The sequence below is a fragment of the Mesoplodon densirostris genome, chromosome 4 (genome assembly GCF_025265405.1).
Source record: "Mesoplodon densirostris isolate mMesDen1 chromosome 4, mMesDen1 primary haplotype, whole genome shotgun sequence".
In the NCBI taxonomy this organism is placed as follows: domain Eukaryota; kingdom Metazoa; phylum Chordata; class Mammalia; order Artiodactyla; family Ziphiidae; genus Mesoplodon; species Mesoplodon densirostris.
This window is the reverse complement of record NC_082664.1, coordinates 82,150,969-82,171,306: the sequence shown is the minus strand read 5'-3', so window position 1 is coordinate 82,171,306 and position 20,338 is coordinate 82,150,969. Positions and strand designations below refer to the sequence as shown.

The 20,338-nt window shown below is 38.0% G+C and overlaps 1 protein-coding gene across 5 annotated transcripts in view; it reads right to left on the bottom strand.

Annotated features, from left to right (window-relative positions):
- Positions 1–19,674, bottom strand: part of CDIN1 (CDAN1 interacting nuclease 1) — a 222,339-nt gene extending 202,665 nt beyond the window's left edge. For all 5 annotated transcript variants that reach the window (XM_060098278.1, XM_060098280.1, XM_060098283.1 and 2 more), the window contains exon 1: positions 19,371–19,674. In XM_060098278.1, the coding sequence (XP_059954261.1) occupies positions 19,371–19,471 (101 nt within the window). In that variant the 5' untranslated portion in view covers positions 19,472–19,674. The remainder of the gene's footprint in view (positions 1–19,370) is intronic.
- Positions 19,675–20,338: the final 664 nt, after the last annotated feature.

The window sequence follows — 20,338 nt, the reverse complement described above, 5'->3', positions numbered from 1 at the left end:
CACAGCTGAGGAGCCCCAGATCACTGTCAGAACATCGCAGAGATGACCTGCGCCTTTCTTATGCCTTCTTCTTATCCCTGCCCCCCACCAAAATATATACACATTCATATATACATATATATATCTACAATACAAATAATGCAAGTTTCAACAAAATGTAAAAATGGCAAGTCAGATGAACATAATTTATAGTCATTAAACTGTTCACGTAGCAGCTCAATATATATTGTATAGATGTCCTATACCAAATAATTGATCAGACCTGACACAGTGCACATATCATATTGTTTTATTTAGTACACTTACTAAAATTTCATGGATCAAGCATCACTTGTGAAAGCACAGAGAAAGCACTAAGAAGTATTTATTCATCTCCCGTGATTTATTTTGATTTCCCTTACAGCTACATGATAAAGTGGAACTCACAAAATTACAAGGTTAAGGTGTTTACACAGCCATTGCTTCATCTACTAAAATATAACAAATGGCTTCATGTCTGATATATTTTACTTTCATTTAGTGTTAAGTAGTACACTGGGCTAAGCACTTAGCTGCCTACTGAATATTTTAATATTTTTAAATAGGACTTGAACACCCTGACCCGGAAAGTGGGGGCTTAAGAAACAATTGTAGAAAGAAGAGCAAGTTCTTTGTATGGTGCTAGATAGAACAATACTGGCCAAAAAAGAAGAAACACGCTTCTAACTTTTCTTCTCAAAGGGATCATAAAACTAAGCACTGGTCTGCACTAGGAAGTTCACAAGAATTCACTAAGTGCATAAAGGACCACGATACCATGCTAGGCACCAATGGGAGGAATTGGAAGATAAAATCATAGCAAAACACAGGGCTCCTATCCTTAAGGGATTCACAGTCAGTGAAATAGAAAGTGAAAGACAGGAATATATACGTTCCAATGGTCAAAGAAAAACAAGTAAAAGTAACTACAGTGGTCAAAGAAAAATCTTAACCAATATTCAAATATTCAAGTGACCAAAAAGAAGTTGGGGGGGAGGGATAGACAAAGAAAGAATTAGACGATGGCACTTAAGACTCCTTTTCATCAATTTTCCTTTAAAATGTTTTATCTGGAGGCAGGTCTCCCAGACAAGGAAGATGAGATGAAAAGGGTGATAAAAGGGCTTCCCTGGTGGCACAGTGGTTGGGAGTCCGCCTGCCGATGCAGGGGACACGGGTTCATGCCCTGGTCCGGGGAGATCCCACATGCCGCGGAGCGGTTAGGCCCGTGGGCCATGGCCGCTGGGCCTGCACGTCCGGAGCCTGTGCTCCGCAACGGGAGAGGCCACAACGGTGAGAGGCCCGCGTACCGCAAAAAAAAAAAAAAAAAAAAAGGGTGATAAAAGATCAGAAGTGGGAGATGAGAGCCCAAAGTCGAAAAGGTCAATATAACTTTTCAAGAAAAACACGAAAGTTTGTTGGCCTCATCACTTTTGAGAGAACCATTAAAAACTTTATCAGATCAACTGCCTTGGGAAAGAATACTAAGGGGGAAAAAAACAACTTTCAATTTCCAATGAACTATTTTGTTTAAAATGATGTAATAAAAATGAGATGAAGATAAGATAAGGAAAAGATCTTTCTTAGGAACTAAATTTCGTTTCCATTTATGAGTGATAATTGTCCCAAGATACCTACAAAATAATAACCTTCCCACAGGTATCACTCTCACGTACCCAAAGAGACTCCATATGTTTCAAGGTGCAGACACTGCAGTACAGAAGCAAGGCTTAAGTTTCTCAAAAACTTTGCTTCACCATCATATGACAGGAAAGCTGACAGTCAATGAGATACTTCAGGTGGAGCAAGAAAATCATGAAGCCATATTATATTGTACTGCAAGTTAGGCAGCAGAGTGACTTTAGATGAATAACAGGTTACAGTAAAAATACTGAAGTGTCTATCATACTGCACCCTCAGAAAGGAAAGATAAAGACTATGGAGTCAAACAGAGTTCAATATAAAAACAGTAAAGTTCCAATCTCCCCAAAGAAAAGAACTAAAAATAGGAAAATAATCTTGCTCAGTTTAATACATAATGATAATGGCACCTGAAAAATCCTTGTAAAGAACAATTTAACCCTTGCAGCTTCATGTCACAGCAAAATCACTTTACCCATATTGAAGGGGTCATGCAAAGATGAGCACAAGTATTAACAGACAGCCTTAAACGCTGGGGTTTCTGGGGGGGTTGCGCCTCAAAAATATTCAACAACAGTTAATTGAGAGCATTGAAGAAAAGAATGAGTTTGAGTGTTGCAAACTCTTGCTGGGACCCCTATCATCACCATCAGTCTGGCATTTTATTTCTAAACAAGAAATACATTTTACCTTTCTGAGATTATTTTCTGGTTACAAGCCAACCATTATGAACCTTTCAGTGAATCACTGAATAGGGCACTTAAAGGGATAAACAATTATAAAAATAACTGTCACAAGTGCATACATTTTATTTTATTTAGTGATGTAATAAGCTTAGGGGCATATATCAGGTCCAAAATGGTCTTGGTCATTAAGTTAAGCAATAAATCATAGGTCTTGCCAACAACGACAGCAAACAGATGCTAACAAGGAAATGTATTATTTAATATTGCCACGTGTTATAAAAATGTAAGTATGTTTAAGACATGTCTTAAATTTTTATAATAATATGCATTTAATACGTTACTATTTGACACATGCAGGAATCAGATTTATAGGTCCCATTCTGTAGCTTCTTCTTCTGTGAACATGAGAGCATATTCTGGATTTTTTTTTTTTTTTTTGAAACAAGAGGGGAAACCTTTACAGTGCATGCTTGCAACAATATCTAATTGGTTGTCTTGCTGTTTTGTAGTAAATAATGTCAACACTGAAACTCATTAAAAAGAAGAAATCTATGCACTTTGCCAGGACAGAAAAACTGAACATTTTTAAATCAGAATTTTTAAAGAAGCCTTATAGTCTAAGAAAGTATAAGAGCACTTTTTAATCAAGTTGTTGCCAACCAATTTTTTTCACATTCATTTTGAGCACGATCCCAGACAAAAATATACTAACTTGATTAACAAGTTCAACAAAAATGTGGAAGCCAACTAGCTAAGAAAAATCCTACTTTATATCTTCATGCAAAAATCCTAAGAATCAAACAGTATCTCAAAACACAAACTCATTTAAAATCGAGTCTCTCTTCAAAATATGTCAAGCCGTAATATTCCCTTAATATTCCTTTCAGATCAGTAGGCTTACATATCTTAGCAGCAGGTTCAACCCTCCTAGTGAAAGGGCTTGGGAGGGAAGGAAGGAATTAGGGTGCAAGGAACTTATCTAAAACCTCTTAAAAAAAAAAAAAAAAAGAGCTTCTTTTAACATCAACAAGATGCCAACACTGCTAAAAGCATTTTTCATTTGCACACTATTTTGTTTGAGTGTCCTTTTCAATCAACTCTCCTAACTGCCAGTATGGTCTTCCCCCTTTCTTGTGTAGACAAGAGTCCATGCCTTAGAACACTTGAAGAAGCAGTGCTTGGAATATGGAAACTAAATTTTCTTCATTAAATCTACTGAAGCAGATATTAAAAATGCATTTAATATACTGGCGATGGTCCGTGGGCACCGCTGACTGTGACAGGCCAGTTACTGATGATGTGCCATCAGATGGCCTTCTCAGCAGGCGCCTGGGTCTCAGGCTGCTGAAGGACAGCAATATCTTCCCTCGTGTGTAAGCTCTATTCATCTCCCAAGTATTTACTAAATCACAGGCCTCTGCACACATAGCCCACGTTTCAGCGTATGCTAACAAATGATGGATGGCCTCATCAATTCGTTATGTCCTGAAAGCATGGTTTCCTGCCATTCCAATCACCAAACCTCAGTGCTCCAGAGCTGATCAGTCCTGGGGAATATATTTTGCAGGCTCGATTAAAAGAGTAGAAGTTCTTTCCATTAGAGTCTCTGACACTCTCCCCTGACTGTTTGTTGTTTCAACCAATTATTTGGGTAGAATAATCATTAAGTATTCAGACAATATAACGCTGGCAGGTTTTTTCCTGATGTTTGCTAACGTGCAGTTTCATCTAGGACAAAACCGTTAAGCTACTCACTAGTAAAATTTATGTTTTAAAACATTTTTTCCTTCTATGCACAGCAGGCAAAACCTTAAAAATAGTTTATATCATATTATAACGTAAATGCATTAGCAGATGCATTTCAAAGAAACTTTCAAGGGAATAACCTGTCTCTAAATCATCTAAACCTTTTAAGACAATAATTCATGAGAGTTCTCTTAATTATAATCTAGATAAAGGTACAAAGTACTTAAAAATTCTTCTGACAGTTCCAAAGTTAGATGACAAAAGTTCAACTTGTCAAAGAAATAAACCCTCTTAAAAGAAGATGTATTTTCAGTTCCAAGGTTATATATGTCAGTTGTCTTTTCTATAAGCCATAAGAACATTTTTATTTTTAGCTAAGGCTTATCTACAGAACAGAAAATAATAGCACACTCATGCCTTTCACTCAGAAACAGTAAACTTTATAAAAACAGGCAAACTTACCACAGCTAAACAGATAGCTGAGCTTTGAGGAAATGGAACGGCATTAAAAAGCTAAACAACTTGCTATAAATAAGCTCCTGGAAATGCTAAAAATTAAAAACAAAAAACAAAAAACTGCCAGACTCCCATTTAGCCAATAGCTACATAGGCTCTGAAGTACCTACAATCAGCATAAGTTCTGCCACGTTGCCCTGCCATTCACCTCAACCTTGACCTCAAGATTAAGCTCACTTTTATTGTGCACAAAGGTCACCTGTATTAGGTCAAAATTCAAAGTCCCTTGTCAGAAAAGGTTGATATATTCCAACCTTTCTTTCTCCATGTATCAAATTTTTCATGGTAAAGTCATATTCAGCAGACGGTATATTCAGCAATTTATTGTGTCAGTGTAATACAGTGCAGAATACAATTGTTCAAAAAGCTATCACACGAATAAAATATTTTTCATGAAAATGTGCCAAACCTAGTCTCCTTACACACCTCTAACATGATAACTAACTGAATCTTGTTTTAACAGTTCACAAGAGTTATGCGGCAAATAACGGTCCTCAAAATACAATCTATAGTATAGTTATGACTTTTACTTCCATAATCTTTGGCTACAGGCAACTATTTTTCAGAGTGTTGCTCAAAGTTTTTAAGTATAATTTTTTTAAAAGCATGAAGATCTCTAACCAGTTTTCATACTTTTATTCCAATCTGGCCTAAGCCGCTTAAGTGAAGTAGGTCTAAATCTGAAAGCCTCTCCGACCTAGAACTTAGAGGAAGATATGCTCTATAATAAAATAGAAAAGGAAGGGCAAAAATTACTATATTGCCCAACTCATTATTATTGCAACTATATGATCAGCAGAACTGCACAAATAAGATAAATTAAGCAAATTCTCTGCAGGCAGCATTCTAGAATACACTGTAATTAAAAATAAGCAAAGCCTTAAGGGACAATAAATCTATTTTCTTTTAAAAAGTTTCTGCAATTTCTTTGTGCTTACCATAAGGTCTTTTTCATAATCAGTATTAGCACCATGAATAGATTTTAAGATTGTTTAAAAACACTAGTTCTTTAAATTTATTAACTTTTAAATTTATTTATTTATTTATTTATTTTTATTTTTGGCTTCACCGGATCTTCATAGCTGCCTGCGGGCCTTCTCTAGTTGGGGCGAGCAGTGGCTACTCTTCATTGCAGTGCGCAGGCTTCTCCTTGCGGTGGCTTCTCTTGTTGCAAAGCACGGGCTCTAGGCGCGTGGGCTTCAGTAGTTGTGGCACACGGGCTTAGTTGCTCCTCGGCACGTGGGATGTTCCCGGACCAGGGATCGAACCTGTGTCCCCTGCATTGGCAGGTGGATTCTTAACCACTGGACCACCAGGGAAGACCCCAAATTTATTAATCTTTATATTAAACACTAAAATCAATGCTCACGCTCGTGTGATGATCTGTGGTATCCAACAAACTCTCCATGCCCTGGAAGACTGACTTGAACTTATATAACTACTGGACTCAAACTACTTCCTGGTGCAGAACCCTCACTCCAAAACTGGTATTCACCCAAATATCTTTCATAAATTCATAACCACCTTGTTATTAAGGTGAGGCAAGAATATAAAAGAGCTTCCAGAATGTGCGGGGTGGGGGGGAGTTGCATTTGAGAAAAGTAATTAGACAAGAACATACTTTAAAATTCTCAGGTTTTAACATGCCCACTTATTCTGTCTTAGGCAGAGATCATGTTACATAACCATTTTCTATGCTGGGGGTGGGGAGTGGGGGGAATCAATCTAAACCTTGATATGCCCATTTGTCATCAACATAAAAGCACATCGTGGCTGCCAGTGTCATCTAAAGACTATATTTTCACCATAATTTGCTAAAAGCAGTTTTCCTATTACCCAGGGGGTTAAAGAAAAACACTTTGGAAACCTAGAAAATAAAGAGGTTCGTTTAGGTAAAATATTTTCAGTTCTAACACTGAGTCTACTATAAGCATAGATACCATCGCAACAAGCATCCTTAAATCAACAATGGTAACAATAACAGCAGCAGCAAAATTAATTTGACACAGTATCAGGAACTACGCTAATCATTTTCTATGTACTATCTTACGTCAAGTTCATAACAATCCCATTTTATAAACAAGGACACTGAGGCACCAAGAGGTCACCTGGCAAGTAAGTCATGAAGCTGGAATTCATATGTCTATTTCCAGAACCAAGTTCTTTAAACCAATATAAAAAACTGCCTCAACAACAAAAAACTGAATGACCTCCTGGAGTTCACAGTAATAGGGTTTTGCTTCCTATCGATTTATACAATAATTAACCATAAGCAGAGAGAGCTAAATAAACCACCCAAGGTCAATCACAAGCCATGGCAACTCTGCCAAACTCAATACCACTTGGCCAGCCCACCAGTGTGGGCCCATCCCCACAGAGAATTCCACTTGACATTCTAAAATTCACATATGCTTGGCTAATATTGTTAATTTTATTGTCCACCTCTGTTTTAGTTGTATGTTGCCATATTATTTTATTACTGATACTTTGGACATAGAAAAGAAATACTCACATCTGAACATGTGACAATTATAATCAATTGGCTATCTCCCAATCTTTTTTCATTACAATTGCAGAGATACTTTATTTTCTTTTTTATATTGGAGTAACTGCCAAGGGAAGTTGTAACAACTAAGCTTGAAGTTTCTCTTAAAATAATTTCTGACATGATAAACCCTCAGGTATACCACTGGAGCATTTCTAAATTCCTAAAGAGTGAATAATCACTAAATTAAGCCAATGAATCTACTATGAAAGGGATTAATTTTCCTAAATGAGACATGTATATAGCTTTTGTTTTTTTAACTAAGCAGCATTTTCCTCAGGTCAGTTCAATCAAATGTCCATTATGATATGTTTCATAACACTGACAATATACTAGGTACTGAATGGAATTCTAGTTCCCACAATAACCATAGTGGGGGAAAAGATATGTATCTTCTCTCTGGACAAAAAAAAAAAAATGCCGGGGTGGGCAGGAAGAAAACCCAACTCACAAAAATATTTTAATTTCTAAGAATAAATGAGGTACAGATGTATGTGTTATGAGCCCTTTCTAGGAAAAAAGCTATGCTGATGGTATACAATGGCTCAGGGGCTTAAGAAATGCCTTTGGTGGCAGTGGGGAGGGACAGGGGAGCCGAGGTTTGTAGCATGGGCCAATTTCTGTGGTGTAAACACTCCCACTGTGGCTGATTTTAAGCCACCGATGTGAGGTCACAGTGTGTAGAGTGGGGAAAAGATGCTTCCGATCAGCTCTCACAAGCTGGAAAGAGCCAGCTCCAGCTCCCATGGGCTGTAGGCCAAATTCAGCCCACAGACTTGTTCTGTTTGGCCAGGAAAATGTTGGCCCACACACTGTTTTTCAAAATTCAAACAAATTGACAACATTTAAAATTCAGGATATTTTTTTTCTGAAAACATCAGATCTAGAGCTGCTTTCTAGAGAATAGAAGACCTGGCAGCCCTGGGCCCACATTCCAGCATGGCAACAGATGGCTGGCATAAGGTTGCAGCTGCCCTGCCCGTGCACACAACTGTCCCTTCACTTTGCCATGATCCCAACCTAGCCAGCTCCATTCCTTCACTCCTCGCTGATCCAACCTGGCCCCTAGACTCCTAGGGCATTCGGTGATCTTTCATTAAAGAGCATGAAGGGAGAGTTTTGCCTTCAAATGTGTAACTTTGGTCAAATCCTCCCTCAGTGTATGCCCCTCTAACACTAACCATTTGACTAGATGATCTCTAGTTGCTATCTCAGTCCAACACTCTCCAAGTCACTGAATCTGAAATCATGAGAGAGGTATGCAGGTCCCTCTGGAGAAGCTTCTGTGATCAGCATATGAACAGCGCCAAACACGCCCACCAAAGTGCAAATAAAAATTTTCAATGTTATGAACTGGAGGTTAAATGTATTTTTACCTTAATATATATTTTAGCTGGCCTCAGGAAATTAGAATTTAGATAATGTTAACTTTGTCAGTTAACAAATGATGTTTGTGAGCTCTTTGTTACATCTAGGCTGTAGGGGTCTGTGGGGTTTTTAACGCTATACAACCGAGAGTCTCTTATATCCCCAGTCCATTTACTATTTTAGCTAAATGGGGCTTGAAGCGTGAGTTAATTTCAAGTTTTATTAGCTTTCCCTACCAGTATTATCAGCAAAAACAAATAGCAGTGTAATATACCTTAAGCAAAAGATATCAGCTTGGAAGAGTTGTAGACAGAAACAAAAAATCGAAAAAAATAAATTGCCAGTCTAATTTCATGTGTGATTGTAGTAAGATGCATTTAAATGATGTTTTGCTTTCCCACGTCCCATCTACAAAGGAGGCCACCTACAAAGCGCCTTATTCCCCCACAAGTCTTAGACACCATCTCACAAGTTATGGAATCTTAGGGGGCTAAGGTGTGGCATAGGCATTAGTGACAAACCATGAGGTAGTTTCACCTTTCATTTCTATTCATCCTAAAGTTGAAGTTGGGTACCCACAGCATTCTTGGATGAAACATACCCAGTTCTGACTATTTGAGAGTGATCACAAATATCCATGACAAACGCTAATTCATAAGCTTGCTGAGGGTAAATCTGGATCTTCCATACCCCTAGGCTGATGTGGGGAGCAGCAAGTCAATTAGCTGAGAAATGAGTTTAACTTTGGTTAAAAAGCACATCAAACTTTGTAGACCTTTGCCATCCTATATAGTGCTAGCTGCATATTTGAGGATTTTCAACAGCCATAAGCGATAACCCTTGTAAATATCAAGGGTCTGCTATGCCTCTTATTTCCTGAAACAGGATAAATACAAGATCAGAGTTTATATCTCATCCTTTCTAGGGCCTAAAGCAAAGGACAGGTCTAACAATAACCAAAAGATTAAAAATAAATATGTGAGTTTTGTTAGAGAGGGTGAAAATGCATCATCTATTTTAAGTCTCAGTCTAGTATATGACTACTGCTCCCAGGACACCTCAGAAAAAGCCTGAGCTTCACACAGAATTGCTCCAATTCACGTGAGTCAGCATTCAGTCAAGGAAAGACCCAGTGCTTATGTATTTTACTGAACACCAGTATCAAGAGACATGAATCCACCTTACTTTTTCCTCTACTTGCATTACTTTGTTTCAAAATATTTATTCCCATAGTGTTGAAGTTATTTCTCTAACTTTAACAGGTTTCAAACATTTTTAGCAGCTGAATCTCAATATTTAAAACACATAAAAGAAATAAGCCCTGAGATATTTTAACATTTTACTTTGGATGGAAAATTGCAGAGCTCTCGGTTTCCTCAATGAGACTGCGGGTTTTATCAGGTCACAGTTGGAACACCACACTAGGCTAAAAAATGAAAACAAAAAAACGTATTTGCTGCCTTGAAGGGACAGAAAAGATCACCTCTCAGTCAACAGAAGGCACTTGAAAAAGCTGACATTGTCAACTGTATCACTGTTCTTTGGCAAGAAGGAAGCTTTGGTGTATAAGGAAGAATTATTAACTTTTAAATACGTTATCAAGATGCCTCCTGAAAGGTAGGGATGGAGAGAAGAAAGAAAAGTAGAGGCATGTGTTAGTTCCCCAAAGTGGCCAGGAAAGGGCTGGATTCATGACCAGCCAGGTACCATTATTAATCCATCATGCACAGACTGCTCCATGCTGGTTTCAAACCTATGGACTGAATCATCCTGGATCCAGCTGTCTGTTTGCTCCCCTAAGAAATGGAGACTTGTCATTCAGTAAGAAGTTGCAACCAAGCACATTTCCGGTGTTCACCATATACCAGCTCACCACAGAAGCAGTTTGAAAGCAGAATGTCTAAAACAAACACTTGAAGACACTTCCCACCAAGAAAAAGACAACTGAAAATAAAAGGAAGGAAAATTTATTCTTTACCCATCTCCCATATGATTTTCATTCCAGTATATGACTTTTAAGGTCACTTTTCATACCTACTCTGAAAAAGGACTTTTATATTGCTTGATTGCTTTTTTTTAAGGAAAATTGAACCTATATGACAAAGTTGCACAAAATGTGTAATAAAAACATAATGGTAAATTCAGTCAACATTTGTTGAAAGTCAAATTATAAAATATTATCACCCTATACATCCATTGAACATTTTTCTCCTAGGGAAATATATAATTCCTCTTTATTGTACCAGCAAACATTCCGGGATGGGTTATTACTTAGTAGACTAAAGTTTGATGCCTGAATATAGACTTAAAAATGAAGTCAATAATCTAATAACATAAAAGTCTCCCCCTCAAACTAATAAGAAATATTGTCAGCGTGTATGTTCTTCTCAGGATAACACTATCTGAGGTTTTCGTCAAATATTCCTTTGCAGGAATTCAAGCTCATCTCACTTTTACAACTATGCAAATGCCAAGGGGCACAAACATGTGATAAAAGCTAAGCACTTCTTTCAGAAAGTGAAGATGCCATATACTTAACAAAATAACCTTCCAGGAGAGTCTTTAAAGCTAGGCTACAATGCAGCAACAAAATAAAAGCCTGAAATCTCACAGAGTAAAAAAGCATATTTTAAAAGATGACTAAAGGAAATATATGAAATAATCATATTCTTAGGTCAATTTTTAGACCAATTTCTTTTCCAATTTGCACTAATGATCAATACAGAAGTACTCCTAGGTGTATTTCCTAAGTATATGAGTATTATTTTTGAAGGGCATATAAATTAATTATATTTCTTTGGCAAAAATACCAAAAGAATTTCCAGTTCAATAATAGGCTGACTTTTTCTCCCTTTATGAGCTATTCTCACTCATGATTCTGGAACTCAGGTCCACCATAACATTAGTATAGAAAATTGACTAGCAACTGAGTACCAACCTTCAATTCAATTGAGAGAACAAGGCCAACAGAAATAATCTTCCAATTTTAGTAAACCATGCCCTACAGTATTAATTATACAGGCAATGTGCTACTATTATTCTAAAAAATCAGTGACTCTAGGTTTAAAAGTCTGGGGTTTTTTTTAATGGCATTATATATTGCTATGAAAGATTTAAGGCAAGTTTCTGATATCTGGGCCATATTCAACTAATGATCAAAATCTGTGTGTTTACAGCTGATCCATATCAAAGCAAACTGACCAAATCAACTGAACCATATCAAAGCAAATTTGTGTCTTCTATGTTTCAAAGGTTACTACTCAGACATTTCTTTTACTGTAGGCCATTTACTAAATTCTAATAATAACAGTCATTGTATTTACCATCTATTAAATACTTACCAGGACCTCTACACCGTACTAAGTGTTTTACATGTCTTATTTCACTTAATCCTCACAACAGCTTTAAGGAACTGAAGAGCAAGGGGCAACAGAGCAAGAGGAAGAATCTGGAGTCAGACTCTGCCTGGGTTTGAATCCTGTTTCTCCTACTTACTAGCTGTGGAGCTTCATCCCTCCTTTTACAGATGAGGCAACTATGACTCATAAAAAGAGGCAGAGCCAAGTCATTTCCCAAGAACAAATGGTTAAGGAAGCAGAAACAATGAAATACAAGATTTCCTATGGGAAATGGGGACAGGTTAAAATGGATCTGGAGGGGGGTGGGGGGGCTTCAAAAAAGGACAACTGTAACCAATGGTAGCACCAAATGAAGCTAGGCCACCTTAAATGCAAAAGCTAAGGAAAATTGTTGTGCTTGTCCCAAGCAGGTCCCTTCACTACTCTACTCCTAACCAGACTAGAGCCCTAGGTCCACTGCCAAGAACTACTAAGTTCAATACTGGCAAATACACAGCAGAGCCAGCCTTAACTCCAGTTCTCAGAGTCAGGTGAAGACCTCAAGAAAATGAGCCGAGTGTATATCAGTTTAAGCACAGGGAGGCCAGCCAAACGAGTTGTATTTTTTTTTTTTGTGATACGCAGGCCTCTCACTGCTATGGCCTCTCCCGTTGCGGAGCAACAAGCTCTGGACGCGCAGGCTCAGCGGCCATGGCTCAGGGGCCCAGCCGCCCCATGGCATGTGGGATCTTCCCGGGCCAGGGCACGAACCCGTGTCCCCTGCATCGGCAGGCGGACTCTCAACCACCAGGGAAGCCCCAAACGAGTTTTTAACTACTTCTTTTGAGATTTCTCTAGGAACAGCCTCATAATAGTGAATGGTTGCCTGTATTGTAAATGTTGCATCCAAGACAAAAAAAAAAAAAAAAAAGCTTAGAAATGTGGAAGTCACCATTAGAAAAACCTATGCAAGGATTCCTAAGAGAAAAAAAAATACAGGAACAAGGTAAAGACACTTATTTGCTTAGAGATTTATGTTATCAAGAGTTTGACTTATGACCCATTAATATAGGCATAGATAGCAACCAAATAACTAATGCACAGCAAAGGAACTTGGAAAAATTAAATTGTGCCAAAGGGTTATTTACCAACAAAAGAATTTCCAACAAAGTTATATCTCCTCTAAGAATCCATTTTGACTAACCATATGTGAACTAACTGTACAACAAATCCTGCGGTTTCTAACATTCTATGATTCTAATAATTTATAGCTATTAGACGTGTCTTAAACTCTTTCCTCAGACTACAAGTTATTCAAAATTAATTACTACATTATCCTTTCTGTTTTCTAAAAATTATCCAAATAGTGCCACAAACATAGTGAGCACAGGGTGAGTTATTACAGACCAAATGCTGTAAGAGGTGAATAAACTGCAAGGACCAGTGAAAATCATGGGCTGACTGTAGGATGGATTGTTTCACATAAAATGGTGGTAGAGGATGATACTAGTTGACAGGGTACTTCAGTGAGAGTAATAGAAAATCACCGATAAGGGCTTTCCTGGTGGCGCAGTGGTTAAGAATCCGCCTGCCAGTGGACACGGGTTCAAGCCCTGGTCCGGGAAGATCCCACATGCTGCGGAGCAACTAAGCCCGTGAGCCACAACTACTGAGCCTGTGCTCTAGAGCCCTCAAGCCACAACTACTGAGCCTGCGCTCTAGAGCCCTCAAGCCACAACTACTGAAGCTCTCATGCCTAGGGTCCAGGCTCCGCAACAAGAGAAGCCACTGCAATAAGAAGCCCGTGCACCACAACAAAGAGTAGCCCCCGCTCGCCACAACTAGAGAAAAGCCTGCATGCAGCAACAAAGACCCAATGCAGCAAAAAGTAAATAAATAAATTTATTAAAAAAAGAAAATTAAAAAAAAGAAAATCACTGATAGGCAATACCCACAGTAACTATTTCATGCAAGAACCATTGATGGATGCTAAAATCAGAGTGAAAAAGCGTGAGGTGAGAAACTGGATATTTGCAGAGTCTCAAAGGATATCCCCACAAGGCAATTACTGGAAAGCGAACTTTACAGTGGAGAAACTTGGCAGACACCACCCCTTAACCAAGTGAATAACGTTAACCTCAGCAGTAATAAGACATACAAAGTCAGATCCCCCTTGATATGATGCCCTGAGAAAGGCACAACATCACTTCTGGGGTATTTATGCCAAAAATGTTTACCCTCCTCTGATCATGAGAAAACATTAAGCACAAACTTAGGGACATTCAACAAAATAACTGACCAGTACCCTTCAAAAATGTCAAGTTCATAAAAGACAAAAAAATATTAAGGAATAGTCATAGCCTGGAGGAGACCAAAAAGAAGACATGACAACTAATCTAATGTGTGATCCTGAAATAGAAGAGACAGTCAAAAAACAAACAAACAAAACAGAACAATAACAACAACAACAACAAAAAACTAGTAAAGTTCAAAACAGGTCTGTAAATTATTTGGCTATATTGCATTAAAATCAATTTCCTGGTTTTGACAATTGTATGTTGGTTATGTAAGATGTTAACATTAGGGGAACCTGAGTGAAGGATATATGGTTAACATTTCTGCAACTTTTCTGTAAGTTGAAAATTTCAAAATAAGATATATATATATTTATACATCTTTAATATTTATATATATAAATAAAGAATGATATATAATCAGATATATATGTAGTGTTTGGGCAGGAAAATACAGTGTAAAATATGACCTGATAAGTAGCAGCTGAATGGGCTGGGGGCTTCTACTTGAATAAGGAAGTCCAGGAATAAGTTGGGAGATGCAAATCAATGACTATATCCTCAGCAAGTACTTAGATACAGTATTCCTACGTTTTGGGGGTCAAAGGGTCCATTTAATGTAAAACTGCAAAATAGAATAGAATAGAATAGAATAAGGGTGAGTTTAGGAGTTGTAAAATATTAGACATCACAAAATTCTACTCCTTCATTTTAAGTGGGAGGATTGTGAGACCAGAGTGGTTAAGGTGATGGCCCAAGTTCAATGTAGTGACATGGAAAAACAAAAATTTGTAATTTCAGTGAAAACAAATAGGCCATGGAGAAACAAGGCTAGTAAGTAGAAACCACAGTATAAAATAAAAGTTAAGCTTTGGAAAAATGAAGCTATATATTCACCTTTGAGCATATACTAAAATAAACTGCAGCTAGAAAGATTATGGAATTAAAAATAAGAAAGAAAGCCATAAAGCACCTAGGAGAAAATTTAGGGGGAAGATTTATTTTTCATATCTTAGGACATGAAAGGACAAAAAAAGCATAAGCTTAAAGTTAAGAATATAAAAAAAAATAACAATATTTAAAAGCACAACAACTGGGAAAATGTCTGCAACAAAAATATGACATGTAAAGCATCAACATCCTTAAGATATGCAGATCAATAAACAATAACAAATCAATAAACAGTAAGAGCAAACACTCCGATAGAAAATTAGGCAAGTAATTCAAGAGGAAGAAAATTAAATGGTTAATAAACAATGTGGAAAATATACAATGCATTATAGTCAAAAAATGTAAATTATGAGATGTCATTCTTGATCCATCATATTAAAGACTAAATGATGACTCTCTTCAACACTGAAAAAAGTTGCAGAAACGAATACTGCCATGTGCTGTTGGTAATTGGATTAATACAATCTTTTTGATAGTAATTTGTCAATACACTTCAAAATCCTTCAAAACAGAAATATCCTTTGGTTTGAAATAGCTAGTTGTTATTAAAGTGAGGCCAATGGACCCTTGGAGTCCCTGAGACTCTCTCAGAAGTCTACAAGGTCAAAGCTATTTTTATAGAAACAGTAAGACATGATTTGCCTTTTCCTCTGTGTGACATTTGCACTGATGGTGCAAAAACAACAGTGGGCAAAACTGCCAGCTCCTGAGCACAAATCAAGACCTGGCACAACTGTCCTAGGAGTCACACACTTGCAGGAAGAAAGAAAGCCAGTTTCACATAAGAATATCTTAAGATTCACCTATTAATTTTATTAAGTCTCAACCCCTGATACACATTCTTCTAACATTCTGTATAACAAAATAAGAAGTAAATGCAAAGCACGTCTACTGCATATCGAAGTATTATGACTGTCTCAAGGGAAAGCACTTGTATGATTGTTTGAGAGCTGAACTAGATGCCTTTTCCATGAAACACCATTTTTACTTGGATGAATGATGAACAAAGTATGATTATTCAGATTTGGATATCTGGCAGACATTTTCTCAAAAATAAACAACATGAGCCTGTCACTTCAAGGGAAACAACTGATAGTATTTGTTGCCAACGGAAAAATTTGAGCTTTCAAGGGAAAATCAAATATTGGAAAACTCTGTATCCATCACCATAAATGTGACAGCTTCACATCTTACAGACTTCTCTGATGAGATCAGTGGGGATACTAACAAATGTGATTTTTTTGATGCTGTATAATAAAAGGTGACAACATTTAGAAGACTTGCATAACTCACAACCAACATTTTGCAGATGAACAATGCATGATGATAAAAATCATATATGGGTAAAAGATCCACTCAAAGTTCAAGACTGGCCAAAAAGTTCTACAATACGGTTTCACATTCCACATTGCAATTAACTTTTAAGAAAATACTACTTGTTGGGTACTACGTAGTAACAAAAATATCCACAGTTATCTGAAAAGTCTATTAAATTACTCTTCCCTTTTCCAACTACATAGTTGTCTGAGGCCATAATTTCTTCATGTTCTTTAATCAAAACAGCATATCACAACATGTTGATTGCAGAAGCAGATATGTCTTCCTTCTATTAAGGCAGATATTAAAGAGATTTTGCAAAAGTGTAAAACAAGGCCATTTTTCTCACTAGCTTTTTGAAATGATGGTTATTAACCTTTAAAATTGGTTAAATTTAATAGGTTTATTATTGTTATTTTAAAATAAATAAGCAATTTTTAAAATTTCTGTTTTAATTTATATTTTAATAAACATCAACAGACATAACCCATATAAACAAAAGTTTTCTGGGGTCCTCAATACTTTTTTAGAGTGTAAGGAGATCTGGAGACCAAAAAGTTTGAAACCTGCTGATATGGTCATTCCCAATTTCTAAGATTCTAAAGTAAGAAAATAAGCAAACTTGGCATAATATATGTACAGAAATAGAAAATTAGAAAAACAAAACTCTTGATGTCCAGCAATATGGAACTGGATGGTACATCTAGAATGTGATATTATTAGTATTTGAAACAAATTATAAGGAATTTTTAAAGGTGAGTAATGCTCACTATATGTTAAGTGAGAAAAGCAAGATCTGTAAACTACATTAGCAGAGAAAGTACCACACTGAAAAAAAAAGGCTAGAAATATTTTTAAAATATGTTAACAGAAATTTTCAGAGCTATAGGATTATGAATAATTTTTATTTTCTTTACTGAGCATGTACTACTTTCAAAATCAGGAAAATAAAAAATTTTAGCAACTTTTAAAGGCATTTCAGTACTTTATTTTTAGAATTCAATTTAGGTGAACATCACACAAAAAATAATTGCTGCTGTTATTATTATTAATATTAAAACTAATTAAGGCAGCTTAGTAAAGAACTCTGAACTGAAAGTCATGAAACCTGTATTCTAAACACTGTTTAGCCATTCAATAACTCTAGGCTTTTTGACAAGTCACTTAACCTCTTTGAGCCACCAGAAATTATCTCTGAGGTCCTTACTTCACCAATTCTCTGGCAAAATGAACTATCAAATCTAAAGGTTGTTCAAGTCCATTGCAAGAAACATCTAAAGTAAAACAGTGCTATGATGCAAACTGTAAGGCCAACTCCCAAATCACACTCTTTATGGAATTCCTACCGATGCTGCTAAATAGCTCTTTAATTCCTTCTGCAGACTGGTAGTGCAGGCTCTGTCAATAAAGTTTCTGGTAAAAGAAGAGTAGTTATACCCTGAATGGTATTTGGGAGAAGCAAAAAATATTTGGCCATATTATGAATAAGAGAAAAAAGGGCATACGAGAATAAGCAAGACAGCATGGTGCCCCAAACGAATGGAGTCTTTCTTACGTGTACTTCATAAGTCCTTAATAACAGTAAAAGGAGGTTACCTCTAACGGAGAGGACAAGGTATTTGCTATGGAAAAGAATGAAAGAAAAAAAATGAGGGAGAGAGAAAGAGAAGAGGGAAAGGAAAAGAAAGAGAAGGGAAAATACAGTGCTAATATAAGTACGTAACAAGAGCAGAATTATCTAAATGTATGCTGTATCTTAAAATTGCCCAGAAAAATCTACCTAACCCCTTAGCTGACCAGCCTTCACCCTTCACTGTTCATTGGCAGAGTTGGCAAAGAGTTAATGACAGAAAATTAAATTCCAATTTGTCAATTTTGTTCCTTGTTAGCAAGTCTGATAAAAATCTTAGACTATAAAGGTTTAAATTAAATCTGGATGATAGTAAAAAGAGATCCCTTCATTTTACAGATTAGGAAAACTGAGTCCTTCAAAAAAAACTGAGATCATAAAAGACCTTCACTTTGTACTTTACTAATACCAATTATCCAATAATCTCTCTTTCCTCAAGAAAACACTTCCATGATGATGTCAAAGACAAGGAAGCTAATGGTGCTCAGTGCCACAAAGTAAAATGGTATAAGTTTGGATTTGGTTTTGAAATAGAAGAAAGGTAAACAAACATTCTATACTTTTAACATGGCACAAATACAATAACCTGGTTGTTCTGGACTGGTTCTTTGTGTAATGCCAGGGCCTCAATTTGCACATCTTTAAAATGAGGCAATCTATAGCATATAGTTGCTAAAGTCCCTTCTTAGAAAGTTGGAGAATCCTAAAAATCACTAAAAAAAAAAAAAAAAAAAGACATGCTTGGGTAGGAGGGAAGTATGAAATACACCTGGTATGGCTGTTCAAATGACCAATCTTGACCCAACAGTGGAATCCATAGGGTACCAGTCTCTCTGACTGGCTTGAGAACACTTGCGGTCACTTCTTTGCAGTAGAGAGCCATAGTAAGCTATAAGAGGCCCCTTTAGGCCTGTACTCCCTTGTTTGTTTCCAGAGGCCAACTGAAAAGGGTCCTCCATTTCCACCTTTTGAATCTACAATTCATATTTCCACTTTGAGAGGGCCCTGCTACCCATCATTCATTCCTAGTATCTGTCAACCCCTAGACATTTATGCAGCACCTACTTATATGCACCCATCACCTAGCAAAAACCAAGTTTTCAATAAACATTTGTTGACTTGAAGGGATTCATCCATTAAGACTCTCCTGAGAAAAGCAGGTCAAAGAAGAAACCTTTTTCACTATTCCTGCTCTGCTAACACCTGACACTCATGTTCCTCCCCAGTCATGTGTGACACGTGGTTTCTAAGCGCTGGCTTTGCTGCCAGGCACAGCTACTGCAGGCAAAGGTCTCTTTCAGGGGGGAGATGGGCACTTACCTGGGGAACCTCTGCTTCAGCTTCCTCAGGCTCTGCCTGGTAGGCGGCACAGACACTAGGCACTGGGCTATCTCGTCGTATTGGGCTTTAGTCAGTATCATGTTGGGCCAGGGAGTGGGAGGTGGCAGTGAAAAGGAAAAAAACACCCTGGGCTTGAGCAGCCTTCGTGTCGGGAGACGAGGGCTGGGCACAATGCGGCACAGCGTTGTGTTCCCGACTTTCTGGGCTTGCCCCTACCCCTCTCCCTCCCGCACCCCTGGCTGCACAAGCCTGGGCTTCAGCCTGCAGCTCCGCGGCGGGAGGCGGGCTGTAGACCGACTGCCCTTCCTTGGCTTTCTGAGCAGCCGCAGAGGGCCCGGCCGAAGGCAACCTGCCGCCATGTCACTTAAGGGCAAGCCAACCAGGAAGTAACGGCCACAGGCAGAGGTGCCGCCTAAATCCTACTGGCAGGTCCTTGGGCAGGACCCACCTGGGATTAACGTGGGATGTTCTTGGCGGTCATGCCTTCCCTGTTGCCAGAAGCCAGGAAGTCCTGGCGCATCGACAAGGCAGCAGGGCCCACGTGTAACCGTGATCATTAAGCCTGAGCCCGAGAAAACCACTGTCAGGGCGCGCGATTTGAACACGCTTCCAATCGCGCCCGTTTTACCGCAGCTCCAATCGGAGACTGGCCTACAAAGAAATACGCCTTCTCTCGGTTCAAGGCTCCCTGCGCCCTGGGAGCGTCAGCGGAGGAGCTGTAAAACCCAAAACCCACTAGAACCGCTGTAGACGTACAGCTTGGCTTGTGTTGAGGGAAGTCTGACAATTTCTGCAGCTGGCGAGGAACACGGTTTTGGCCCTGTTGCGAAACAGGCTAGAAAACAAAACCCACCTCGTCAAACAGCGCGCAGTAAAGAATATCACTCTCACTCCTCACAGGTGCTCAAGAACTGAAATCATTACTTATTCATCTGTGAATCCCCAGC